The 27998-nt window shown below is 37.7% G+C and overlaps 3 protein-coding genes and 1 non-coding gene across 6 annotated transcripts; 1 reads left to right on the plus strand and 3 right to left on the minus strand.

The window, feature by feature from the left end:
• Positions 1 to 821: 821 nt before the first annotated feature.
• On the minus strand, positions 822 to 20620 carry LOC103836300. Of its 3 annotated transcripts, XR_004450011.1 has the most exons (5): positions 16187 to 20620; positions 15074 to 16102; positions 2702 to 3040; positions 1571 to 2616; positions 1282 to 1485 (listed from the first exon to the last, which is right to left on the minus strand). XR_004450011.1 is itself a non-coding variant. In XM_033276639.1 (4 exons), exons 1-4 carry the CDS (start codon positions 16189 to 16191, stop codon positions 2550 to 2552), a joined length of 1440 nt encoding a protein of 479 aa, XP_033132530.1. In that variant the 5' UTR covers positions 16192 to 20620; the 3' UTR covers positions 822 to 2549. The 3 variants fall into 3 exon arrangements, 2 of the variants coding, with proteins under 2 accessions (XP_033132530.1, XP_033132571.1); XM_033276639.1 differs by having other exon boundaries at positions 822 to 2616; XM_033276680.1 differs by having other exon boundaries at positions 822 to 2628.
• LOC103834347 lies at positions 1577 to 2419 on the minus strand. Its single transcript, XM_018657864.1, has one exon. It carries the CDS (start codon positions 2417 to 2419, stop codon positions 1577 to 1579), a length of 843 nt encoding a protein of 280 aa, XP_018513380.1.
• On the minus strand, positions 5005 to 5111 carry LOC117129110. Its single transcript, XR_004452689.1, has one exon. It is a non-coding gene; the product is annotated as a small nucleolar RNA R71 (small nucleolar RNA).
• A 3230-nt stretch (positions 20621 to 23850) lies between the features above and the next one.
• LOC103836304 (leucine-rich repeat extensin-like protein 6) lies at positions 23851 to 27994 on the plus strand (the record flags this gene model as incomplete). Its single annotated transcript, XM_033276293.1, has 1 exon — positions 23851 to 27994. A coding segment is annotated over one exon (1233 nt), but the record flags the coding sequence as incomplete, so codon positions are not given.
• Positions 27995 to 27998: the final 4 nt, after the last annotated feature.

Raw genomic sequence — 27998 nt, forward strand, 5'->3', positions numbered from 1 at the left:
TTCACATATTTATACTATATATTTACTATATAATTAAAATATATAAAAAACTAGGCCCCGCGTATACCCCGTTTAATCCCCGATTTTTTGTTAACTCGTTAGGCCCGGAATCGCCGCCCGACTAACGCCTAGCGTAGTTCGGAACAGGGCTTTTAACTATGAAAAATTAAAAACGACTTCTAAATAAAAAATATAAAAGATCTTTCTTAACATGTCAAATCATACAATAAGAATTCTAAATGGGTCTCCCCATTAACAACATTCAACATTGGAAGGGGAAAACGTTAGTAGGCTACGTCGCACAATTGATATTGATAAAATGTGTTATTTCAAAAATACTATTAACAATTTTGAAAGACACAAAATATAAAGTAACCCAAAAATATTAGTACGTTTCGTTTACATATACAGTACGGAGAAACGAAAACCCTTATAATTTACACTTTTTATATTGTTATAAATCATGTTTTTTTTTAGTATTTGTAAATTCCTTGAGAATTCCAGTATACAAATTTTATGCGTGTCTGCATATAAGATATATACACAAAATAAAAATTAATAAAAGAAGACAATAAAATAGATCTAAAGTTGACATGAATCCCACAATTGCCAATCTATACAGGAGTGTTTTTTTGCTTAACAATTATTCACGAGTTACACAATTATTTTGGCATTACAGGATTATTCAATTACAACTTACTTTATTTTTATTTTCTTTCTCTAAACCAGCTTTACTAGTTTTATATCAAAAAGAATTCTTAGTAAAACAAGCCATGAAAGCTGTTAGAGCACCCCCATTGGTGAACTCTTTCCAAAATCCACTTTTTATTATTATAATTTTCTTTTTCGTTTGATTTTTTTTTTGATTAATAAAGCAACCAATCGCGGGCTGCCATGTGTCAATGGGCCCGTGAACAGTGTTGATACAGGTTCATCCCAGGGAAAAACGGCATATTCGGACCTGCACTCTTACGAAATGTGACAATTCATACCCACACATAAGTGATGTGCGCTAACATACCTACACTTTGTTTCTGTCTAATATGCATACCTGCAATTCAAAAACGGTGTTAATTCATACAATGCCGTTAACGGTGTTATCTCCTCCCTTACAAAAGTTGATGCGCTGTTGAGACTTGACAGACCAAGACGACGTCATCCAAAACTGATTTCAAGAGAAAAAAAATGACGTCGTTTTCAGATTAAAATTTTTAAAACTTTTTTATTTATTTTGTCTTCTTCTCTTCTTCTCTTCCCCGACACAAACTCTAAGATTCTAAGTTTTGTTGGACAGAAATACTGTTGGCTTTGTTAGGATTAAAGCACATATAGTTTAAAAACCATTGACCTTAAATTTTTGTTACATAAATACGTACCAAAACATACCCGCAAAACATAACAAGTAGGCACAAAAACATAGCAAATAACAGCAAACACATAACTAAAAAACATCCATCTTCAAGCTTGAACACCTATCCATCGTCCCTGCCTCACAAATAAAAAAAATAAAAAAACTTAAATCAACCTCAATACTCAAATAGTCAGACAAGCTAGGGTAAGTAGACATTACATAGACTCAATCAAAAGTAACAGAAGACAGAGATGGTTGACTTGGTCCCTCTCCAACATCAAGTGAAACTGAATCAACCATTTGTTGTGTTTTTGCTTTCTTCTTAGGTGGGCGAGGCTTAAGTGGAACTCCACCATTAGAACATCCTAGAGAATTGTGACCAGCCAACCCACATCGAGAGCAATGCATTGTCCTTGAGTGTTGGGTCACTTTCTTACCCTTCATTGGAGACTCATGAACACTCTTCATACGCTTAGCATGGTTCTTCTTCCGGCGCTTTGATTTATCTCTTGCTGGTGGTTCAATAGTTTCTTCACCACTTGCGTTCCAAAACTTCATACCGTTCATTGGTTTAATGTTATCTGAGTACTGAGCCTGCCTTGTAGATGTCAGATACCAATGTGAGATCAAATCTTCTGTCATGTATGTCTTCTTATCCTGAACAACACGCAAGGCATGGCGGCATGGTATCCCTGATAAGTCCCACCTTCTACAAGCACATGTGTGTGACTTCATGTTAACTTTATATGAGACTGACTTCTCTTTAACTTCAAACTGTCCCGTTGGTCCAGGATAGATCCTACAATATTTTCTGTGAAGCTCTTCAATAGCAATGACCTTACCAACTTTAAGACTGAACTTTCCTTTATGCTTCAGTGACTCTTTCTTCCTTACGTCTATCCTGAGCATTGCTTGTCTTCTAATGGTCTCAAGCATCTCAACCAAAGGTAAGGCACGGGCCTTCTCAATTGCACTGTTGTATGACTCTGAGAAGTTGTTCAGTGCATCCTCACATGTTGATGTGGTCTTGAAGTATGCCCGACTAAAGGTCTCTGGGTTCCTCTTCATCACTCCATCATACACATCAACGTTGAAATCCTTTATGTTAGCCAAACTGATGCCATAATTACCCTTGTGTGACTCTCTACTAGCTGCCAAAACAATTTTTTCATCTTCGGCTGCTTTGGAAAATCCTTTTTCAAGTTTCCATAGATGTGTCTAGCACACATTCGATGCTCAACCTTTGGTAACTCTTGGTGCACTGCCTTTAACAGTCCCTAAAATGAAGAAAGTAACATAAATGAAATCTGAAAAAATAAAAAATGAATTCCACATCAACCAAAATCTTACCTTTTGTCGGTCTGATACAAGCGTGAATCCATCACCATTTTTAAGATTAAATCTTTTTTCAGAAGCTGGATAAACCATACCCAGCTCTCGGTCTCTTCCACATTAACAACCGCCCACGCAATAGGAAACATCTGATTATTTGCATCTCGTCCCACAGCTGCAAGTAGTTGCCCTTTCGTAGTTGACTTCAGAAAACATCCATCAATGCCGAAGATTGGCCGACAATGCTTAATCCACGTCTGACATAACGCAGCGAAACACACATAAAACCTATCAAATACTTCTAGTCCACCATCTCCAATGGCTGTTCTAAGATCCGTAGTCGAGTCCTGATTTGATCTGTAAAAAATGAGACACATTGATGTATGGTGTTTTATACATCTTGTATATATGCTTTTAAATTGGTTTTCAAGTCTTTATCGAGTCTTCCTAGTCCTTTTGGAGTCATTACAGGTCTGGAGTTGCATTGGATGGGAGATGGACCAACTGGAACAAAAGAGGCAGAAAACAATGCAATTTGGTGGTTTTCACGCAGAACAGTCTTGATAACTGTTCCGGATAGCGGAGCAACCCGAGTGACTGTTCCGAGTGAGTGTTCCAGCGGCAGAGATTTTTAAGGAAACTACAATCATTACGGGATTTGCCCTAATTATCCCTATTTTCTCTCCCAGCCGCCTGTGGCTTTGATATATCATATTTTATGTTTCTCTTTATCATTCTACGCTATTCTAGACAGAAGAAAACCATTGGAGACTTTTGTGCTTTTGGATTGTAAAGGGAGAAGGCTCCATCTCTCTCACCATAGAGAAGATTATCCTGAACCCTCTTTCTATCTCTTTTATTTACATGAAGTCTTATTCAGAATTGATCTCTGTGTTTTCTCTGTTCATGGCTGAGTAGTCAACTTGCTTAGTCTAGGGTGTTCGGGTGTTAGGTCCGTGAGTTAAACATAGATAAGTGAAACCATTGATTGTCTTCATTCATAACTGTTCTTAATGCTTGCATTAATCTGGCCGCTTAATGTTAGATCCTAGGTTTAACCTGTTCATTAACCGTGTAATAGGTTGCTAGATCTGTTATGAATGAGCCTAGCATCCCTAATCAGCAAAAGTAGATATTAGGGTGTTTGGTGAACCTATCGGACTTGATCTCTATTGCTTGCTGTCGCATCTTGATCCAAACGAGAGTTTAGGTATCAAGATCGATCAGCATAGGGGGCAGTTCCACGACAGTGGGCTGTTCTACTTGAGTGATCCGAGTTCTAGACTTGCTCTTAATTAAACTTGAATAATTGTTTGGCTCACACTTGCTTAACACCCGACCAAACCACCCTAGGCTAGCATTTTAATCATCTGAAAACTTTAATTCAATCTATTACTTGCTTGTTACGATTCCTCAACTTTAAAACCCCCATATTGTTTTAGCTTGATTCTGATCCCATAAAGATAAAGTGTAAGATTTGGTCTCTGTGGATTCGATCCTAAAGTGCTACATCGACATACCATTCGATTGTGGTAGTGTGCACATTAGGTTATTTGGTGTGCGTATACACGTAATACCAAATTGGCGCCGTTGCCGGGGACCATCTTTTTACCTTTATTTTTCGGTTATTTATTTAGTCTAAGACCTATAACTTGCCTTATCCTTTTTGTTTCAGATAATGTTCCAGGTGCATGACCAGTAGACATACTCGGAGAAACGCACAAGGAGAGTTAGCTACATTTACCAACCAGGAGCTAGCAAGGTTAGAAAGAACAAATCGTCAACAGCCAAGGCAAACCGACACCACTATGGGTGATCACGCCAATCAAGAGCAACTCACTGCTCAGTTGCAACAGATGCAACAACAGATGCTTCAAATGCAGCAGACCAACCAAGCTCAGCAGGATGCTGCTGAACAGGCTGCTCTCGCGCGGCAGGAACAACAGGCGCAGACTGTTCCAATCGGGCAGAGAAACCTTCCTTGCAACATCCCTACTACGCGCTCTGCCATTGTCCCTCCACCCTGCACCAGGCAGGACTTCGAGATCAAGCCTTCTTTGATTGGTCTAGTACAGAGAAAGGTGTTCTCTGGTCTCTCTACAGAAATTCCAATGGAGCATATTGAGAGCTTCGAAAAAGTCTGCAGTTTCACTCGCGCGAATGGTGTTCCACCAGATTACATCAGGTGCATGCTATTCCCATTCTCTCTTGACGGAAAAGCTGCACGGTGGTTGAACTCTCTCCCTACCGGCTCTCTCACTTCATGGGAACAAGTCCGTTCAGCTTTCCTAAGCCATTTCTACTCTAAGGCAAGAACAGCTGCATTGAGGAACAAGATCACCTCCTTCAGACAGCTCACTGATGAGCCTTTCTGCGACATATGTGAGCGCTTCAATGACTATCGCAGAGAATGTCCTCACCATGGATTTGATGATGATTACCTCCTGGACATTTTCTATGATGGAGTGGACTGGAAATACCAAGGTGCTCTAAACTCTGCGAGCAATGGAGACTTCATGACTCAAACCACTGATGGAGCGTTTAAGCTGATTGAGAACATGGCTGCTAGCTCAGCTAATAAGAAAGAGGAGAGTGATTGCTCCAAGAAAGGGAACAGTTCTGACACCCAGAAAATAGATAAGCTGACTGCCAAGGTTGATCAGCTACTGAAAAACAACCAAGGGCACATTTTCAGCATGGAACAACCTACGGCCGGGCATATTCAGAACCAGAACCAGCGACAACCGCAGAGCAATCCGCATGCTGTTCCAGCTACCGGGAACAGTCAACCAGATGAGCTGAAGGGTCTGGGTATGATGATGCAACAGCTGTTGCAGGGTCAGCAGGTTCAGGCCAAGGCGTTGAATCAGGTAACCACAGAAATGGATACCAGGATGGGCAACATGTTCACTGAGCTGAATAACAAGTATGACAATCTTGCAATCCATATGAGAAAGATCGATGTTCAGCTTGCTCAAACAGTTGAGAGTGTCAAGAGGCAACAAGAGACGCTCCCTGGAAGAACTGATAAAAATCCTAGGACTGAACACTGTAATGCAATAGAACAGCTGTTTGCTGAGACTGTTCCAGGCGCAGAAGAGAGAGCAGAGCAACCTACTAGCTCTGCAGTAACTGCTCCCGACAAATCTGCTGAAACTCCACCAGTGCGAGTCTATGTTCCTAAGGTTCCCTATCCAATTCCACCTAGACATCTGATGGATCCCATTAGTGAAGAGCAGCTGATAGGTTTTAACAAGATGGTGAGAAGGCTTCCTAAAGAACTTGCATTCGAAGATGCTCTGCAGATTCGTCCATTGCTCCAGTTCTTTAAATACTGTAGAGAGACTCAAGAGGAGATCAAGGTCCTCTATACCAAAGCACTGTCTACACCAGCACTGAAGGTATTGCCTAAGGTTGATGATCCTGGAAAGTTTGTTTTCCCATGTTCCATCGCAGGAACAACCTTCAAGGATGCTCTTTGTGACTCTGGTTCTTGTGTGAATCTCGTCTCAAAGGCTATTGTAGACGATTTGGGTATTGCTGATGTTGAGCGTTCTCAGCTGACCCTGACCTTTGCAAACTCTTCCAGAGCAGTCCCATATGGAACCATCCGCAGCCTTCATGTTCAAGTAGGGGAATGCATTGTTCCTGTTGAGTTTCAAGTTGTTGAGATGAACAAGGATCATGAGATGCCTTTAATATTTGGAAGGACATTCATGGCTACTGTTGGAGCAACCATCGATATGCCCAACAAGAGAGTCTGTTTCTCCAACATCAACAAGAAAGTTTTCTACAAGGTTGTACCCACCAGATCTTCCTCATCACACGCCTCTCGCATCTCAGTGTTTGATGTAGAAAAGCTGAAGGTTGTTCCAGAGAAGGAGCATGGTGATAAGGGTGAGAGCAGGCTGTTCTCTGATGAAGATCCTAGCACTGATCCTACTAAATTCAGAGGGAATTCAAGGGTGAAACAGAAAGTCCAGAAGAAAAGGATCAAGGGAGATCCTACAATGACTTTGATACCTCTCAAGTGTGATGAGAACTCCATTGAGTATGAGGTAAAGTGCAAGGGTACCTCTAAACCTTTCTCTAAAGTCAGAGCTATTCTCACACATGAGCTGAAGGAGAAAGGAAAAGCTGCTGTGAAAGGGTTGTTGAGCAGAGTTCTGGAGCTGAACATGTCTGATTGTGGAGCTTGTTTTGGAACAAGCCCTCCTGCTCAACCCGACTGATCCCAGTCACCAAGTCAAGCTAGAGACTTAAACCAAGCGCTTGGTGGGAGGCAACCCACTGGTAAGTGTCATTAACATTAGGAATTTCTTTTTACTTATTTTTGTTTTAGTTTGTTGAGTCTCAGGACATAAATCAAAAAATTCGAGACCCTTGACTGGAGCAAGCAGCTGGCTGCTCTTATTCCAGAGCATCCTTTACCGGAGCAACCGCGTCTTGCTCTGTCAGGCTGCTCCGCGCCAGGTAAGTATCTCGACCCAAAAAAAAAAAAAAAAAATATTTATTCTTGTTTTCTCCTTCTCTCTGATTTATTTTCACACCAGGGACGTTGTGAAGTAAGTCTGGGGAAGGGTTTTCGTCGTTTACTAACTCGTTTCTTTCTTTTGTTTTTTTTCTTTTGGGTCAATTTGAGTAAGTTTTTATTGAGTCAGTCAAAAATTTGTGGGAATTAGGACCTTATTCCGTGTTGATCACTAACCACCTCGTGCTTTAGTTATCTTATTCAGTGACCTTAGCAGTGGCGAAAGACACACATGTGGACCTAGAACAACCTGACATATCTCACTTGATTCTCCAGAAGTTCTCAGCCGATCAGGTTACACTGGGTAGACTTAACTCCACCTTACTTGAACCTAATCTTAACTGAAATTCTTCTTGTTATGGGCATTAGATCAGGGAAACGAGAACACACTCAGGACTTCTTATCATTTTTATCCATCTTGCTGATCCTGAGTGGCTAGCTCATCTTTAGCTAGTTCCCACCCTGCACCGTAGCCTTTATTCCACCTTCATGCATTTGTTTTTCAGTGTCATATGTGCAGATATGTGCAAAAAGGTCGGAGAGGAAAGGATCAACGCAGCCTCCTACTCGTTACTGCTGCAAAAATTATGTTAGAAGGGAGAACAAGCAGATTAAGGGAGCAACCGCTACATAACCAATGAACTGCGCAAGAGCAGGGGTGGAGAACCAGAATGGTCGCGAAATCAGAACCACCAGTGGCACTCAGAACGATCATGTATTACCTCCTTCTTCGTCACATCACCATATCAGTCATCAAAAAAAAAAAAAAAAAAAAAACGAGATTAATGTGATGGAGAAAAGGAAGAAAGAAAAGAAACATGGAGCCACTGGAAAGGTCGAGCAAGAAGTTGGTACCAAGTATTGAAGAGTGTGTAGAGGAAAGTGGAAAGCAGAACAATCAGTTGTCTGTTCCGTCATCAGAACAGTCGCACCAGATAGAGCAAAAACGAGTAGAGGCTGTGGACATCAATGGATCTATCCTCTCTTGCCATTTTGTGTGATATCCTGCATCCTCTTCAATGAAATGGTAGCCCCTAAACACTCTTAACTCCACCATTAAATAGCCTGTTCCACACCTAGACCGTCTGATAGAACCAAAATAAGGATCACTCTTTCGGTAAGGTTGATATGAACTCAGATCCGAGAGGATTGAGAACTGATGGATCGAGGGGTGACACTAAGGGTTGCGGAATAGCCCAAAGATACTACCAGACTTCGATCGTTGCCGGATGTGACGCACCGGTCCAACAAAAGAAGGATCGAAACTTGGAGATAACCTCACCAAGAAACTAAGAACAAGTTCTACAAAGAACAAAGAGTTTTAACTCAACAAAAGGGGAAAACAATCTGTCTTATTTCGTGGCTCTAAGGCCTTATTTATAGGATTACAAGTTGTAGAAATCCAAAGAAGAATGTGCTAAAAACAAGACATAGAAACTAGAAATGAAGACTTTGACTAAAGACCGAAATTAATGATTTTTGTTGAATTCTTTTTCCCATGCACGACCAAGACTTCCTTGCTGACTCCCTCTTGGTATTCTTGATGAGAATGTGCTTGAAATGGACTGAGAAAAGGGCTGGTCGAATTTGGAAAGAAACAATCCCATAATGAACTTTTTATGAACTTTTCTTTGGGCTGAAAAGGCCCATTTCGCCCAGCAGCTGAACCAGCTCCATCTTCAGTGTTACTTGGCTCATTCAGCTCCAAGCTAGTGTCATTTAGCTCACTCAGCTCATCCAGCTCCAGAGTAGTGTCACTAAGCTCACTCAGCTCATTTAGCTCGCCCAAGTAAGTGTCACCTCGTCCAGCTCGTCCAAAGTGGATTCTAGCTCGACCAAATGTCTTCAAATGTGAAGTTGGACGGGAAAGACGAGCCCCAGTATGGTCAGATCGGTCATCTGGCCATGGTTCCAGCCAAAGCTCCTTTCCGGACGTATGCGGGACTGTCCAGTACACTGCACGGTCAGTCTGTCCGGTACGGTGAAAAACATGAACCTCGGTTGAAATGTTCAGAACGTTCTGATCTCCAGGCTTGTTCGGATCCATGTACTGGTCCAGGTCATGGGTTCTATCATTCCCTCCCTCTTCAAAAGGATTTGTCCTCAAATCCAATGTACCTATATCAAAAAGAGATAAATCAGATACAAAGGAATTAAAATTCAAGGGAAATTCAGTAAATGAATAGAATGGACAGAAACTTCCTTGGAGTTTTGAAGTCATTTTTATCAAGGAATTCCAAGTATTTTGGCATCCATTGGTGCTTGCTCTCCTTAGAAACTGATCATGCTTATCCTGTTTATTCAAAGCAACTAGAGAAACCACATCAAATCTGGTAAAAGAATAATCAAAGGGTTTTTCTATCCTTAAGACAACAAAATCAGGATCCAAGCCCTTAGGATAATCATCAAGGACGTGGGCAAGCATTAAGCAAGTAAGCTGGTTGCCAAAAATTAATTTATCAATCTCAAAACCAGACCAAAGTGAGAAACTGTTATGGAAAGAAAGAGACAATGCCAAATTTGAAAAATTATCATCATGAACGAAATCAAAAGAATTCTTTGGCCTAAGAAATTTTAGTTCATGCTCTTTCCTGCACCAAATCTCTTTCAAAGCACAGCTCAATGAAATCAATTCATGAAAAGGTTTGAGCAAAACGTTTTTCAACCAAGTAAGAATATGTTTTCTTTTTGAAATTCTCGGTTTCAAAACATTATCATGAAGAGTAGAGGCAATCAACTCATGATCCTTACAGTGCTTTTGGTTTAGACAGGAGAATGACTGAGGAAACACCTTTGGTTCATGGAGGATCGGTTTTGGCTCAGGCCGATTCTTTCTGGGGCATGAATCTCTTTTAGAAATCTGGTACTCGCGGATAGATGGACTGAAGAACCTCCAGTTTGGAAAATTCATAACTTCTTCATCCATGAAGATTTTCATGCGATTCCAAGCCTCAGTGATTACCGTTTGAGTTGGCTTTCTGGGAAAATTGGATTCATGACAAAAGGCCTTCGGAATGTTGAGATATCCTCCTTGGACTGAACCTCTGTCGCTGGTATCAAGGTAGCCGGTTTCAACAAAGCTTCTCCAAAACTCAGACTGTTGGGCACGGTCAATGCTTTCAATTCTTAGAGGCTGAACCTGTCTTTCCTGTATACTCAAAATTAACACTAAAACACCAGGATCAAATATGCAAGATAAATATTTGTTCAAATCACAAATCAAGATATCTTTTCCAAGAACAAATTGCACATTTTTCAGCCTGTCAAGGTGCTCATCAAAGTAGATATTACAGACAAGAATTTTATCAAGGTATGCAACAACAGTATTCATTTTCAAGATGGGCATATCCTTCCCAACATCTGAACACACAAGCTTAAGTTCAGTTTGAGAATCATTTATCAAAAGTTCAAGGCATTTTTCAAAGAATGTGTTGTAAACCAAAATATCATCAGAACTCAAGACAACACCATTATCACGAAATGATCTCAGAAAATACCAAGTCTTATCAGTTTCAAAACTTAAGAGATCAGGCTGCAAAACAGAACCACAAAATTCAAGATCACGAAAATCATTTTCAGTTTTAAGTGATTTCTGTTCCAGCAACTTCTGAATCAAAATTTCGTCCAAGGCATAAGAGGATGCAAACAATTCATCAGTGATCAGTACATGTCTAGAAGAACTCAGATCAAAGCCATTTCCTTTGCAAACAAACAAATCAAGAGATTTTTCAGCACAAAAATCAGTTTGTTGCAAATCAAGATCAAATGGCCTTCCAAGAAGATGAAAACCTTTGTTATGTTCCAAGAACTGATCAAAGCTCAAAATAATTCCAGAAGTGATGCCATTGACACTTTGAAAACGTGATTTATCAAGGCATTTATCAGGTTCAAAGATTTTTAAAGAGTTAATCATGTTATCAAAAACAGATTTTGAAACAAAAAAATCTTTCATCTTGTCAAGACCAAAACGAATTACATCATCAGTACTGACTTTCACAAACATGTCAGGCAGAGAATTAAGAGAAGAAGGTTCCTCACAGTGCTCTTGAAGATCCGGAGGTAAAGGGGCAGGAGTTGTGCCGGGATCAAAGCATAGATAATTCTCCATAGCAATGGATGTGATGCTTGTTGCTTCTTCATCAAAGACTGGACCAGATTCGTCCTCCTCATCAAAGATAGGACCTAGATCATCATCCAAACATATCCTAGTGTCAAGACATGGGCACTGATGTGGAAAATCCAGTGGCTCTTCCTCAAAAACCTGTGGAGACAAAACAAGACTACTCGGAAGCTCCGGTTGCAAAACAGTTAGTTCTACAATAGCTTGTTCATTATCAAGATTAAACTCAGTTTCAAGAGAAGGAAGATCACAATCTTTTTCACAAAACATCAAGCTTTCAATTAGCTCTTCATCAGATTCATCAAAAATGGGTAGAGAATCTGAAAAATCTTTAAGTTCTTCAAAATGGTTTTCAGATTCACCTTGGGCTTTCTTACTGATGAACAAGGATGGCTCAGCTACTGGGGCACGTGTAGATGTGCTCTTCTTTTGGCTCTTGCTGAAGTCCTTAAGGGCTTTGTCCACTCCCTTCACAAGGTTATCACAAATTTGTTGGACATCAATTTGAAAGGGTTGCCTTTTTGGATCAGCCACATCTCTGGTTGTTTTTCTCCTTACAGCTGGCTATTCCTGCACACTAACAAACTCATCAAAATAATTCAAAGGATATTTAAAAGGAGTTTGAGAGTTAGAATTTCGTTGAGGCTTCTCCTTGTTACTTTTCCTTTGCAAACCAAACATCATAAACCTGAAAAATCTCAACACAAAAGTTAGTAGATAAAAACCTCACACTCTCAAGTGTTTGATCCTCACCCACACAAGTGTTTCTCTCAGATTTAGGTGATCACACACAAGTATTTTACTCAATGTTCTGAGAGAACAAATCAAAGAATCCCAATGGGCAAATCCAAGCTAACAAGGGAATTTTCTCAAGATAGATAGATAAGAGATTTTTTTTGATTTTTGAAATCCGTTTTAACCACCTCAAAGGCTGGATTTCTCCTCAGCCAGCAGGCTTTCTCTTCCACCACCAATCCACAAAACAAACTTTGAACTTTTTTTTTTTTTTTTTTTGAATCAAATCGTAAATCTTTTTTTTTTTATATATATATATATGGATGGTAATGAGGGGCCCGGATTTAAGAAAGGTAGAAGAAGAAGTGTTTGAAGATGATGGAGAGATGAGAAGATGGAATGATAATAGAGTTACCGGAAGAGTGGCTCTGATACCACTTGATAGAACCAAAATAAGGATCACTCTTTCGGTAAGGTTGATATGAACTCAGATCCGAGAGGATTGAGAACTGATGGATCGAGGGGTGACACTAAGGGTTGCGGAATAGCCCAAAGATACTACCAGACTTCGATCGTTGCCGGATGTGACGCACCGGTCCAACAAAAGAAGGATCGAAACTTGGAGATAACCTCACCAAGAAACTAAGAACAAGTTCTACAAAGAACAAAGAGTTTTAACTCAACAAAAGGGGAAAACAATCTGTCTTATTTCGTGGCTCTAAGGCCTTATTTATAGGATTACAAGTTGTAGAAATCCAAAGAAGAATGTGCTAAAAACAAGACATAGAAACTAGAAATGAAGACTTTGACTAAAGACCGAAATTAATGATTTTTGTTGAATTCTTTTTCCCATGCACGACCAAGACTTCCTTGCTGACTCCCTCTTGGTATTCTTGATGAGAATGTGCTTGAAATGGACTGAGAAAAGGGCTGGTCGAATTTGGAAAGAAACAATCCCATAATGAACTTTTTATGAACTTTTCTTTGGGCTGAAAAGGCCCATTTCGCCCAGCAGCTGAACCAGCTCCATCTTCAGTGTTACTTGGCTCATTCAGCTCCAAGCTAGTGTCATTTAGCTCACTCAGCTCATCCAGCTCCAGAGTAGTGTCACTAAGCTCACTCAGCTCATCTAGCTCGCCCAAGTAAGTGTCACCTCGTCCAGCTCGTCCAAAGTGGATTCTAGCTCGACCAAATGTCTTCAAATGTGAAGTTGGACGGGAAAGACGAGACCCAGTATGGTCAGATCGGTCATCTGGCCATGGTTCCAGCCAAAGCTCCTTTCCGGACGTATGCGGGACTGTCCAGTACACTGCACGGTCAGTCTGTCCGGTACGGTGAAAAACATGAACCTCGGTTGAAATGTTCAGAACGTTCTGATCTCCAGGCTTGTTCGGATCCATGTACTGGTCCAGGTCCTGGGTTCTATCACCGTCTACCCTAAATGATGCCTGTGATGAGAAGCTCACGCTACTCTTAAATGAATGTAGGGAGTTCTGTCTCGATAGTGTTGCTTTTTCAGGTTTGAGATGAAGAGTATGGAGCCGATTTTTGAACAGCAGTCAGTGGGGTTCCGGTAAAGGTGTGTTGTTCTAGTTTTACTGCTTGTATGGTTCAGAGATTCGTGGTTAAAGTATGGTTGCTGAGAATAGGAGAGTTCCCACACTTTCAAACCTTTCTCCTTGTTCTTGATACTTGACATTGTTTGAGGACAAACAAGGATCTAAGTCTGGGGGAATTGATGTATGGTGTTTTATACATCTTGTATATATGCTTTTAAATTGGTTTTCAAGTCTTTATCGAGTCTTCCTAGTCCTTTTAGAGTCATTACAGGTCTGGAGTTGCATTGGATGGGAGATGGACCAACTGGAACAAAAGAGGCAGAAAACAATGCAATTTGGTGGTTTTCACGCAGAACAGTCTTGATGACTGTTCCGGATAGCGGAGCAACCCGAGTGACTGTTCCGAGTGAGTGTTCCAGCGGCAGAGATTTTTAAGGAAACTACAATCATTACGGGATTTGCCCTAATTATCCCTATTTTCTCTCCCAGCCGCCTGTGGCTTTGATATATCATATTTTCTGTTTCTCTTTATCATTCTACGCTATTCTAGACAGAAGAAAACCATTGGAGACTTTTGTGCTTTTGGATTGTAAAGGGAGAAGGCTCCATCTCTCTCACCATAGAGAAGATTATCCTGAACCCTATTTTTATCTCTTTTATTTACATGAAGTCTTATTCAGAATTGATCTCTGTGTTTTCTCTGTTCATGGCGGAGTAGTCAACTTGCTTAGTCTAGGGTGTTCGGGTGTTAGGTCCGTGAGTTAAACATAGATAAGTGAAACCATTGATTGTCTTCATTCATAACTGTTCTTAATGCTTGCATTAATCTGGCCGCTTAATGTTAGATCCTAGGTTTAACCTGTTCATTAACCGTGTAATAGGTTGCTAGATCTGTTATGAATGAGCCTAGCATCCCTAATCAGCGAAAATAGATATTAGGGTGTTTGGTGAACCTATCGGACTTGATCTCTATTGCTTGCTGTCGCATCTTGATCCAAACGAGAGTTTAGGTATCAAGATCGATCAGCATAGGGGGCAGTTCCACGACAGTGGGCTGTTCTACTTGAGTGATCCGAGTTCTAGACTTGCTCTTAATTAAACTTGAATAATTGTTTGGCTCACACTTGCTTAACACCCGACCAAACCACCCTAGGCTAGCATTTTAATCATCTGAAAACTTTAATTCAATCTATTACTTGCTTGTTACGATTCCTCAACTTTAAAACCCCCATATTGTTTTAGCTTGATTCTGATCCCATAAAGATAAAGTGTAAGATTTGGTCTCTGTGGATTCGATCCTAAAGTGCTACATCGACATACCATTCGATTGTGGTAGTGTGCACATTAGGTTATTTGGTGTGCGTATACACGTAATACCACACATGTTATATCATTAACACATGAGCATTATAAACTACAAAAATAACACTTTTAAAGAAACTTACTCCAAAATATGAAGTTCATAGTCTTTTATCCTTGCGTATTGTTCTTCGAACTCTGATTGGATGATATCCAAAGCTATTTTCTTTGCCTTTCTGCATTTATCACCTGTTACTACCAGATTGTAACGATCCTGAATTTGTTCTTGAATGCATTTCGGTCTGAAATTGGGGTCATTCCTTATGTCGTTTAAAAATAACTTGGCTATAAGAGACTCCGACAAAATCCTGCAATCGCCGTCTTTAAAACAAGTATGCTCATCCTGAAAAGTCTTCACCATCCACTGCGCAATTGGTTCTTCGTAAGAGCAATAAATCCTCCATGGACACTGTTTTTCACCTTCTTCAACTGGAACTCCACATCGAGCCTCAGATTTTACTTTTCCCCATCTAGTATACTGGACATTCCATCCTCCTTTTAAAGCATATTCCAAGACAGCTTCCTTGAACTCTTCTATGCTCTCAAATACTTGTCGTATCTTTAACTCACCACTTCCTCGTATCCACCTCTCGTAACGGTCGTTACTTCCTTCATCTTCACAGTCTGAAGAGGGGGGAGTTCTTTGATAATCGTCGTTCTCATTGTCGTCAACAAAACCAATAAGATTTGATTCAACACGGGCTTCAGCATCTACAGCCTTCTGTGTAGCTTTCGCTGCACCATTTGAAGCTCTCGTCGCTGTGCCACTGTCATTGATCTCAACGACAGGAGGAGCATCATCATCATCATCATCATCATCAACATTATCAGCTTCCAGATACACATCTATAGCTTTGATCCAAACCGAAGCCTCACACATCTTCCTGAAATTATCATCGCCTTGACACAATATCTTCAGCTCCGATATGCCTTCATTAGGCATCTTAAACCAAATCCTCTGCCCATTGGAGGATATATTCAACTCGCTCATTAAATTTCCAAACAGAGCTTCAACCGGTGAGTGGAGAACGTCACGATTTCCACCCTTGTAAGTAACGGTCCCAGAATCATCTGTTTGAAACTTTCCACTATGAAATACACTGAAAGTTGTATGACTGTAATAAGAAGAACAAACAAAGTAAACACAAAATTCTGTCAAAAAATCTCTGAATTTTAAAAACCCTAACTCCAAAATTTACCTCATTTTTTTAGGGGAATCGAAGAGCCTAGATGCAATATCAAGTAAATTCCTTTCAGATCGTGATTCCCATAAGCTTTGTTCTTGATTGGGTGCAGAATAGCTTCGAGTTTTTAAGAACTGAAATTATTATTTTAGAATCTTAGTCTGTGTCGGGGAAGAGAAGAAGACAAAAAAAAAAAAAATAAATAAACTTCAATCCGAAAACGACCATGTTTTGTTTTTTTTCTTCTTAAAATCAATCTTGGATGACATCGTCTTGGTCTTCTGTCGACTCTCAACAGCGCATCAACTTCCGTGACGGAGGAGATAACACTGTTTACAGCAGTGTATGAATTAACAATGTTTTTAAATTGCAGGTATGCATATAAGACAGAAACAAAGTGTAGGTATGTTAGCGCACAGCACTTATGTGTGGGTATGAATCGTCACATTTCGTAAGAGTGCAGGTCCAAATATGCTGTTTTCCCTTCATCCCAGCGAACCTTAAGAGCACCCACAATCACAGATCCTTCACAACAAATCCTTAACAATAAATTATTATAATAATATGTGGGGCCCAAATATTTAAGAATCTGTGCCACAATTGCCTCTTGAAGTCCCAATTTAAGGATTTCTTTTCTGACAGCCTCTTCACTGTGCACGGGCTCCACCGCCGCGTGAGAGCCCGCGATTGGCCAATTTTTTTTTTCTTTAAATTCGGATGAAAAAAAGAAAAAATAATAAAATATTCTAAAAGTTGTTGTTAAAGATTTGTTTTTAAGGATTTGTGGTTGTGGGTGCTCTAAGTGATACAAGTTCATAAAAAACAGATTATTATATTAATTTTGTTTTTTGGAAACTGTGTGAATCTCTCTTAATATACTTCAATGGGGATGCTCTTATATCCATGGGGGTCAGCAGTCGGTGTGCCTATATTTTCACTATCGTATCTTTGTATTACATATCTACTAAAGCGCCAAAAAATCTGAGTTTGAAATAAAGACGAACACCAAATGTATGAATATTAGAATTTTACTTAAAATGGTTACAATCTCTTATTTTAGATTTGCCGTAAATATTTAGTTCTTGATACTTGATCTTTAATAGATTTTCTTTGTCGATTGTTTTCATTGTATCTGATTTGAATGTAGTAGTGATACACCCAACATTACTATAAATATTTGAAAGGGGTCATTTTTCTGTTATATTTGCATGTGTGTTATAATAACCGTATATTTGATTGCAAATTGCTTCCAAAAGTCGTATTGGTAGGATATGTATACAGAGACTATACAACGTAAATGTAGATACATGGATAGGGATCAATGAACATTCTTCGCTAATTCTGACCTTATCTGCTCCTCTGTCACCCATTGTTCACTTTAGAATACTTATTCATCATCACATTTGAATTAATCACCCATTCACCCTTATAAAGATATAAATAAAGATCAAACACACTAAACATAAAGATTGACTCTTCAAAATATAACCACTAGAAATATTATTATATTAATTTTGTTTCTTGGAAACTGTGTGAACCTCTCTTAATATACTTCAACGGGGATGCTCTTATATCCATGGGGTCAGCAGTCGGTGTGCCTATATTTTCACTATCGTATCTTTGTAATACATATCTACTAAAGCGCCAAAAAATCTGAGTTTGAAATAAAGACGAACACCAAATGTATGAATATTGGAATTTTACTTAAAATGGTTACAATCTCTTATTTTAGGTTTGCCGTAAATATTTAGTTCTTTATACTTGATCTTTAATAGATTTTCTTTGTCGATTGTTTTCATTGTATCTTATTTGAATGTAGTAGTGATACACCCAACATTACTATAAATATTTGAAAGGGGTCATTTTTCTGTTATATTTGCATGTGTGTTATAATAACCGTATATTTGATACAAGCTCTAAGTGATACAAGTTCATAAAAAACAGATTATTATGTTAATTTTGTTTTTTGGAAACTGTGTGAACCTCTCTTAATATACTTCAATGGGGATGCTCTTAGGGCATTTTCATTTCTACTTCATTTTTTCCTCTAAAATTGAGTAAAAGTGAATATGGAGTAAGGAATGCTTTAACCCAACTTCATATCTCACTCCATAATGAAATTTACTCCATAAATGGAGTAATCTCTTTTTTGTTTATTCATCACTCCATTATGGAGTGAGAAATGGAGTAGGATTGGGACAATTTTACTTCATTTTCACTTTTACTCCATTTTGAAGGAAAAAAAATGGAATTTTACATTGGAGATGCTCTTATATCCATGGGGTCAGCAGTCGGTGTGCCTATATTTTCAGTCGTCGTATCTTTGTAATACATATCTACTAAAGCGCCAAAAAATCTGAGTTTGAAATAAAGACGAACACCAGATGTATGAATATTAGAATTTTACTTAAAATGGTTACAATCTCTTATTTTAGGTTTGCCGTAAATATTTAGTTCTTGATACTTGATCTTTAATAGATTTTCTTTGTCGATTGTTTTCATTGTATCTGATTTGAATGTAGTAGTGATACACCCAACATTACTATAAATATTTGAAAGGGGTCATTTTTCTGTTATATTTGCATGTGTGTTATAATAACCGTATATTTGATTGCAAATTGCTTCCAAAAGTCGTATTGGTAGGATATGTATACAGAGACTATACAACGTAAATGTAGATACATGGATAGGGATCAATGAACATTCTTCGCTAATTCTGACCTTATCTGCTCCTCTGTCACCCATTGTTCACTTTAGAATACTTATTCATCATCACATTTGAATTAATCACCCATTCACCCTTATAAAGATATAAATAAAGATCAAACACACTAAACATAAAGATTGACTCTTCAAAATATAACCACTAGAAATCAATCATCTACAGTTACTTCCCTGAATCATTAATAAATAAATTTTCAACGGAAGTCCCTTTCCTATACATAAACAACCTTATACTTAGTAGTTAGTCCCATTTCCAAAACACAAACAAAAACCATCTCAAAATGAGAGAAGAACCTTTCTTCTTCCAATGTCGTTTCTTTGCCTCTTTTTTCATCTTCTTCCTCGTCCTTCTTCCTCAAGCTTTCACTTACAATACACTCTTCCCATCAACCCATGCATGCTCCGTTCATGTCCTCATTGGCCTCCTCCGATCGCAAACCCTAGGCTCTTAAAAGCTTACACAGCCCTTCAAGCATGGAAACACACTATAACTTCAGACCCAAATGGATTCACTTCTAATTGGTGTGGTCCTCATGTTTGTAACTGCACGGGTGTGTTCTGTGCACAGGAGACAACCCTTACGTCTTAACCGTAGCCGGTATAGACTTAATTAAACCGGGCCAACATCTCCGTGTTATCTCCCGCTAGAGCTCCGTCTCTTAACCGATCTCGCCTTATTCCATATCAATTCCAACCGTTTTGAAGGTCAACTCCCTAAATCTCTAAACTGCCTTGACGTCAGCAACAATAAACTCTCCGGCGAGTTCCCTTCCGTCATCTTCTCTTTACCTTCTATGAAGTTTCTCGACATTGTTTAATGATTTCTACGGCGATGTTCCTAGCCAACTTTTTGACCTAAACCTTGACGCTCTCTTCATTAACAACAACAAGTTCCGGTTAAGGCTACAGAAAAACATTGGAAACTCTCATGTTTCGATTCTTGTCTTTGCCAACAACGATCTCCAAGGATCTTGTGTACCTCCGAGTTTCTACAACATGGGGAAAACTGAAACGCAAGATGGGTCATATACATATACAGAGAGTAATACATATTGTTGAAATAACAATCACATAATGGCAAAACAGTTTGATGTAGAACCAAAATCAAACACACAAACTCGCGACACACTTTCTAAGAACCTCACCAACGTAGGTTAAAAAGTATAAGTTCGTAGAATTATGGAAATCAGAAGAAGAAAAATAGAAGATAGAAACATGTATTTGTTTAGCCAGAGTTTTATAGCAAAAGGCAATCGACTATAATCTTAATTACAAAGATATAGAACTCCTCTTTCTCAATTACAAATTAGATCACTTGCGTTAAAGAGAAGAGACCATATGTATAGAAGCTCGTATAAAGCATGGGATCACTAAATTGTTCTTGTCTCTATGTATTTTCTTTAAATTTCTTTTTCTTTAAAAAGTATTGAATGAGTAAGTTTGTGTGAGGAACATTTTAGGTATGTAAAAATTGAGGAGATTTATGTGTAATATCTATTGTACCAGTAGTTGCAATTTTCATTCATAATTTAATCGTTCTATGCATTTCCAGTTCTTTTTTTTTTTCCCCTTTAATGCGAGTTGAAGTTTAAGTTGAAGATTTCCTTCCCTAGCTTCCTGCCGAACCCTCTATGAGTTCCCTGCCAGCTAATGCTAAAAGGCAGTCCTAATCTACTTCTTTTTCTCTTCCAGCTAGTTCCGGTTCTCTTGATTGAAGATGGGTTGATATGAAACGACACAGTCATCATTTTAACCTATAAAATGATTAGTATCAGGCATCTATTTGATTTGAAGAACAAATAAACTTCGTTGGAAGGTTTTTATAATAAAAATGTCACTCTGAATTTATGATAGAAATGTCATTCTAAAGGTTAAAAGTCTTTGTCAAATGAGTTTAAGGTTTAAACTGTTAGTGAGTATCACTTTGAAGGTTTTCTATGCTATTTTTCCAAATATATACTGAACAACCAGTTTTTACATTGTAGAGTTTTAACATAGATACGGAAATTAAAGACCTAGTTTACCAACCAGTTGTATTATGAGTTTTAATTAAAGTGACGATCAATCAAGAGATATTGCTTTTGTCCGTATGCACAGTTTTCAACATTTGGTTTTGAGTTCAGATATGCGTTCATGCTTTTTAGGCATATTGATATTATAAATAGATAATAATGGTCTACAAGTTTACTAAACCGTGTTTCGGGTAGTAATTAACGAGTAAGAACCATCCAATCATTTACTAAATGCGCCTCCATGAAACTATGATTATAGTATAGTATATGCGTATGTGCTGGGTCGTGTACCTCTTGTCTCGAAGAAACAAAGCAATTGTCGTAGGCGCTATAATATATACTACTAATTAAGAGCCAATTTGTAAAAAAAATTCTTGGTGTACTTACAATCATACTAGTGTATTAGTATAGTACTACTAAGAAGTACTACTAAAACCATCCCCAATAACACACTATTTTTCTTCTATAATTTACTCTAAAATATAATAACTCTATTATAGAATAATTTTTGCTCCAATGGTATTACTTTATAATAGTGCAACTATTATAGAATAAAATATAGAAGAACATCAAAAAATAAAAATGTGACATTTCTCTATATTATACTCTAGAATAAAATCACTATTATAATTTTTTTACAGAGTAATGCCATTGGAGGTTGGATCAAAACTACTCTAAAATAGAATATCATACATATAGCTTGAAAGTTTATATCCCAATATTGTCACTAATGGTTATCCAGGAGTTACAGAAAAGAATTGGCATTATAGGATTATTCAAATACAACTTACTTTATTTTTATTTTCTTTCTCTAAACCAGCTTTACTGGTTTTATATAAAACAAGAATTCTTAGTAAAACAACCATGAAAGCTGTTAGATCCATGGGGGCCAGCAGTCGGTGTGCCTAAATTTTCACTCGTCGTATCTTTGTAATGCATATCTACTAAAGCGCCCAAAAAAAATCTGAGTTTAAAATAAAGAAGAACACCAAGCATATGAAAATTAGAATTTTATTTCAATAATACAAAATGGTTACAATCTCTTATTTTAGGTTTGCCGTAAGTCTTTGGTTCTTGTAGTTGATCTTTAATAGATTTTCTTTGTCGATTGTTTCCATTGTATCGGATTTGAATGTACTACTCATGTATCCAACATCCTATAGATGTTCGAAACTGCCATTTTTTAGTAATATTTGCATGTGTTATATTAACCGTATATATATTTTACCATTGAATGTGTGTATGTGTTTCTATTGCAAATTGCTTTCAAAAGTCGTACTGTAAGATATGTATACAGAGCCTACACAACGTAAAATGTAGATACATGAATAAAGATCAACGAACATTCCTCGCTAATTCTGACTTTATCTACCAAACCGACGAAAGTCAGACAATGCTCCCCTGTCACCCATTGTTTCACTTTATTAAGAAAACTTATTAAACATCAAACACACTAAACATAAAGATTGACTCTTCAAAATATAACCACTAGAAATCGATCATCTACAATTACTTCCCTAAATCATTAATAAATAAATTTTCAACGGAAGTGGTTACACCCTTTCCTATACATAAACAACCTTATACTTATTCCCATTTCCGAAAACACAAACAAAAACCATCTCAAAATGAGAGAAGAACCTTTCTTCTTCCATTGCCGTTTCTTGGCCTCTTGGTTCATCTTCTTCCTCGCACTACAAGAAAAAGCACCGCATGCCGACAGCCATCTTTGTCGGTAAGTAATAGGAACAAGCTCGAACCGATGGTCTTCTGAGAAAACTCAATTAGTCGGAGTTTGGGTCTCGGAAATGGATTGATGTCGGAGCTGTGTCGGAAATTTCCGACGAGATATATCCTCGGAAATTTTGTCGGAATCGTTTGTCGGAATACACCGAGACCGTTTCGATGAAATGTGAAGCCACAAACTCGTCGAAGCATGCTCGGAAGTTGGTTTGTCAGAAGTTAATCGGTATTTACCGAGGCCTTTCCGATGATACATGACATTGAATATACCGAGGAGAAATCGTTACTACAGTATTTCCGGTGAATCTGTTTTACACTTCTGGGAAATTGTTTGAAGACCACCGTAATACACTAATACATAAAGATGTTTTTTCTGGAAATTTAATAGATAAAGACGTTCTTAACAAAGGAACAAATATACACCATTTGATTATTATAAAGATATACACGGGATATATATTGCTTACAAGAAAAATACAGACTAAATAACTCATAAAAACTAAAAAGGATAAAGGTAAATGTATTGAAACACTAAAACTAAATTTTAAAATATTAAAAATATATCTTCTTCATCTTCGTCTTCTCCACACCTTCTGTAAACTCAACTTCTTTGTTGACAAGAAGAATCTCTTGATGTGCATACTCAAATAGCTTCTTAGTGTCTTTAGCCTTATCTAATCTCAATTGTAAAATCGATTTTCTGCAAACACTCGTATATATGTTTTCAAATTTCTCTAGTTCAGATCTACACATGAAGACACACATGAACGCTTATATAAAGAAATACTGAAAAAGCCATGGTTGGTTTTGCTTCGAATGGCGTCACATGTACGCTAGAAGCTATTATGACAATTTTCCGTCAAATCTTCCGAGATCAATTTCTCCTCGGTAACTGCCGAGAAAGAGCTCCGACAATTTATCGTCTACTTTTCCGAAGCCATACCCAGAAAATAATTGATTGTCGGAAATTGATTGTTCCGAGAAATTACCGTCAACATTTTCTGAGAACCTTCCCACAAAACCTGTTCCTCAGAAAATTTTTTGGTTTCCGACAAATTGCCGACTATGCATCTCGAGAAAACAGCGAGAAAATATATTCATCGGTAATTTCCGAGATGATCCCGACATAATTCATATATTATCGGAATTTTATCACAAACATGTCGTTACCTTTCCCACAAAAGAAGTTCTCGGTAAATTTCATCGGAGTGGCCATTGTTTTCTTGTAGTGTCGTCCTTCTTCCTCAAGCTTTCACTTACAATACTCTTCCCATCAACCCATGCTCCGCACATGGTCCTTATGGGTTTCCTCCGATCGTAAACCCTAGGCTCTTAAAAGCTTACACAGCCCTTCAAGCATGGAAACACACTATGACTTCAGACCCAAATGGCTTCACTTCTAATTGGTGCAGTCCTAATGTTTGTAACTACACGGGTGTGTTCTGTGCACAGGCTTTAGACAACTCTTACGTCTTAACCGTAGCCGGTATAGACTTAAACCGGGCCAACATCGCCGGTTATCTCCCGCTAGAGCTCGGTCTCTTAACCGATCTCGCCTTATTCCATATCAATTCCAACCGTTTTGAGGGTCAACTCCCTAAATCTCTAAACTGCCTCAAGCTTCTTCACGAGCTTGACGTCAGCAACAATAAACTCTCCGGCGAGTTCCCTTCCGTCGTCTTCTCTTTGCCTTCTTTGAAGTTTCTTGACATTAGGTTTAATGAGTTGTACGGCGATGTTCCTAGCCAACTCTTTGACCTAAACCTTGACGCTCTCTTCATTAACAACAACAAGTTCCGGTTTAGGCTACCCAAAAACATCGGAAACTCTCAGGTTTCGGTTCTTGTCTTAGCCAACAACGATCTCCAAGGATCTTGTCTACCTCCGAGTTTCTACAAAATGGGGAAAACGTTGCACGAGGTTATTCTCACGAATAGTCAGATTGGCGGTTGTTTAAACCGGGAAGTCGGTTTGCTAAACCAACTGACGGTTTTTGACGTGAGTTTCAACAACTTGGTGGGTTCGTTGCCGGAAACTATGGGTGATATGAAGAGTTTAGAACAGTTAAACATCGCAAATAACAAATTCTCCGGCCATATTCCGGAGAGCATCTGCCGGTTACCGAATCTTGAGAACTTTACTTACTCGTATAACTTCTTCTCCGGCGAGCCACCGGTTTGTCTGAGGCTTCAGGAGTTTGATGATCGTAAAAACTGTTTACCTTTAAGACCAATGCAACGGTCTCCCGCAGAATGTAAATCTTTTTCTTCTTATCCTATAAATTGTGCTTCTTTCGGCTGCTCTCCGCCTAGTCCACCTCCTCCTCCACCACCTTCACCGCCACCACCACCATATGTGTATCCGTCGCCTCCACCGCCACCATATGTGTATCCTTCACCACCGTGTACTCTTCCAACACCGGTGCATTACTAAGGTTTCTGTTGATAGTATGTGATCCAACAGTTGAAACTCCCATCAGTTTAGTTATTGTGTTCTACGTTATGTAACGCTAGTAGTGTTCACTTTAAATTGTTCTTGTCTCACTATGTATTTTCTTTGAATTTTTTTTTTTAAAAATTGAATGAGTAAATGTTTGTATGAGAAACATTTTTAGCAATGTGAAAACTAAGGGGAGTTATGTGTAATCTGACCTTCACGAAAGAAAGATTTGTTGGATAGTTATTTGGAGTGTATGCTTTAATCACACATCAAAAACTATACTAATACCCTACTAGGCCTGGGCAAAAAAACCGGAACCGAAAAACCGAACCGGAACCAAACCGAAATACCCAAAACTAGAACCGGACCAAAACCTTCAAATATTCGAACGGTTCCTATATTTCTATATCTGAAATAAACGAACTGAACCGAGAACCGAATGTGTACCCGAATATATAAAAATATTAATTATATATACATATAATATAACTAAATATATATTTTAATTTAAAGATCTGTTAAAGTATCCGAAAATAGTTGAGGATAACTAAATTATTATAAAGTATCTGAACTATCCAAAAGTATCCGGCTAGTTTTATCTAAAATATCCAAAGTAATCAAAAATATCCAAAATTCTTATCTAAATCATCTTCTTTATTTGATATTTTACCCTAAATAACCGATATTTTATCTGAATTATCCGAACTACCTGAACTACCCGAACTATCTGAACCGGAACCGGAACCAAATGAATATTTTCCGAGTATCTTCCGGTTTTTAGTTTTACTATCCGAACCGAACCCGAAGCTATCTGAACCGAACCAAACCGAAAAAAGGTCAAATAGTAAATGGATCCTCTAGCCTCCTATCCAAACTACCTAAAACCCGAAATACCCGAACCGAACCGAACCGATACCCAAAATGCTCAGGCCTAATACCTAGTTTACAAAAAAAAATACTAATACCTACAAGTCAAGAAAAAAAAAACTAGACTAATATCCAAATTAATATGTGGTCGATCATGGCTTAAATCGCAACATAAGAATTCATATTCAACTCACAATAGTGAATGTTCGACAAATTTATTTTTCTTTTTTTGACATAAAAAACAATTATATTCTTCAAATTTGAAGTGATCTGGAGATTTGGAGTAAAATAGCCAGCAAAAATAAAAATAAAATTTATGAAAATCTCGTGTGCAATCTTGACCAAAGTGTTTACTGTCCGGTTTCGTGTTTTTGGTATGTATGTGATCTTGAAGTCCTCAAACCTTCTTGTAGTATCGTTATCTCTGTTAATTCTATTGAAAAACTTGGCCATATTCGCAAATTCTGAATAACTGAAATGACATCCTTGCCATATGTCCCAAAATGCAGATATGTCGAAAATGAGAACATATTATTTATTGGCCAAACAAGTGCATCTAATTCTGAATGCAAAAGTGACAAGCATATTTCTTTGTTTTTCAACTCAAGGAGTTGTTCATTTCCAGACTCATCTAACCAAATTCTTCCATATCAATTGTACTATGAATCTGAAGTCCATGATCCATCTATCAAACAAATATGCTGTAAGCATAAGGCTTTTGTATTTCGTGTCTGTGTTTTTTCTAAGCTCTTTGAATTTGCATTAAACCATGTGTAGTATTCACTTTTAGCATGTCTTATTAGCTCTAGCGGCTCTTGTAATCTCTTAAACAATTTATCATTACGTGCTTTTTTAAAGATATATCTATACTATTAAAAGGGAATCATTCTAAAAAAATCTACTTAAAAAAAGTTATTGGACCCTTTCCTTAGACTTAAATATTTTTTTGGTCTTACCTTATATATTTCTAACAATAAGTTAGTCAATAACATTATACCATAGATTTGCCTATTTTTACTCCTTCCTTTTTTTGAGTTATCATATAATTGATCAAATATTTCTCTAAGATTATTTTAGTCAATTTGCTAACGTATTATACAAAATGGTTTGGTCGACTAAAACACGAACCAAAACAATAATTGTATCAGCTCTCCAATAAATAATTATGTCAACCGTCATTTTAACAGCTTGAGTAATGTATTTATGTTCAGAAAATGCATACATATAATCACATTGTTATCACATTTTGATTCATTATATAAGTAGATTTCTATTTCCATATTTTTAACATGTTAGCATCATACTATATGGGTTTATCTGGTATAACACAAACTACGGTAATTACTATGTTTACTTTGTTTTCTAAATGATGATAAAACTCTAAAAAGAATTTGAGATCAACAGAGATGATTATAATAAACTGTAAAAAAGCTCATGTTGGTATGATATGGAAAAAATCGTAACATACCATTTAACTACAATAATTTAATATAAAGCTTAAAATCTATTGTTACCTTATTGTTCAAATAATTTCTTATAATTTTCAGATGATTGAATATTTGAATTTAATTGAGATCTTTAGATATGATTTGAATTTTATTTAAACTAAGATTACTGGATCTTACCAAATATCTAACAACTTTGGTAAACGTAACTCTAATAATATACTTGCATGATCTCATTATTTTTCAATATACAGAAGCATAAAATATATGTGAAATATAGTCTCATATTCATTATAAATGAAATAGACCAAAATATACACATATAAGCTTCAAATTACCACAAATTTTCTATAATTAGTGAAGATTTGCCACGGTTTAGTATAAAATTTAAAGAAGTTATTGTATCATCAAAATCAAACAGGCTTGGATATTTTACCCGGACCCGATAATCTGAAACCAAAACTGATTCAAAAATATTCGATCCGAAACCAAACCGAAAATTTAAAGTATGTATTGGATCGGAAATTATTCTATCTGAAAGAACATGAACCAAAAAAAAAACAAATAGACTCAACCTGATAAAAACCAATTAATACC

Source organism: Brassica rapa, chromosome A01, assembly GCF_000309985.2.
Source record: "Brassica rapa cultivar Chiifu-401-42 chromosome A01, CAAS_Brap_v3.01, whole genome shotgun sequence".
Taxonomy (NCBI): Eukaryota; Viridiplantae; Streptophyta; class Magnoliopsida; order Brassicales; family Brassicaceae; genus Brassica; species Brassica rapa.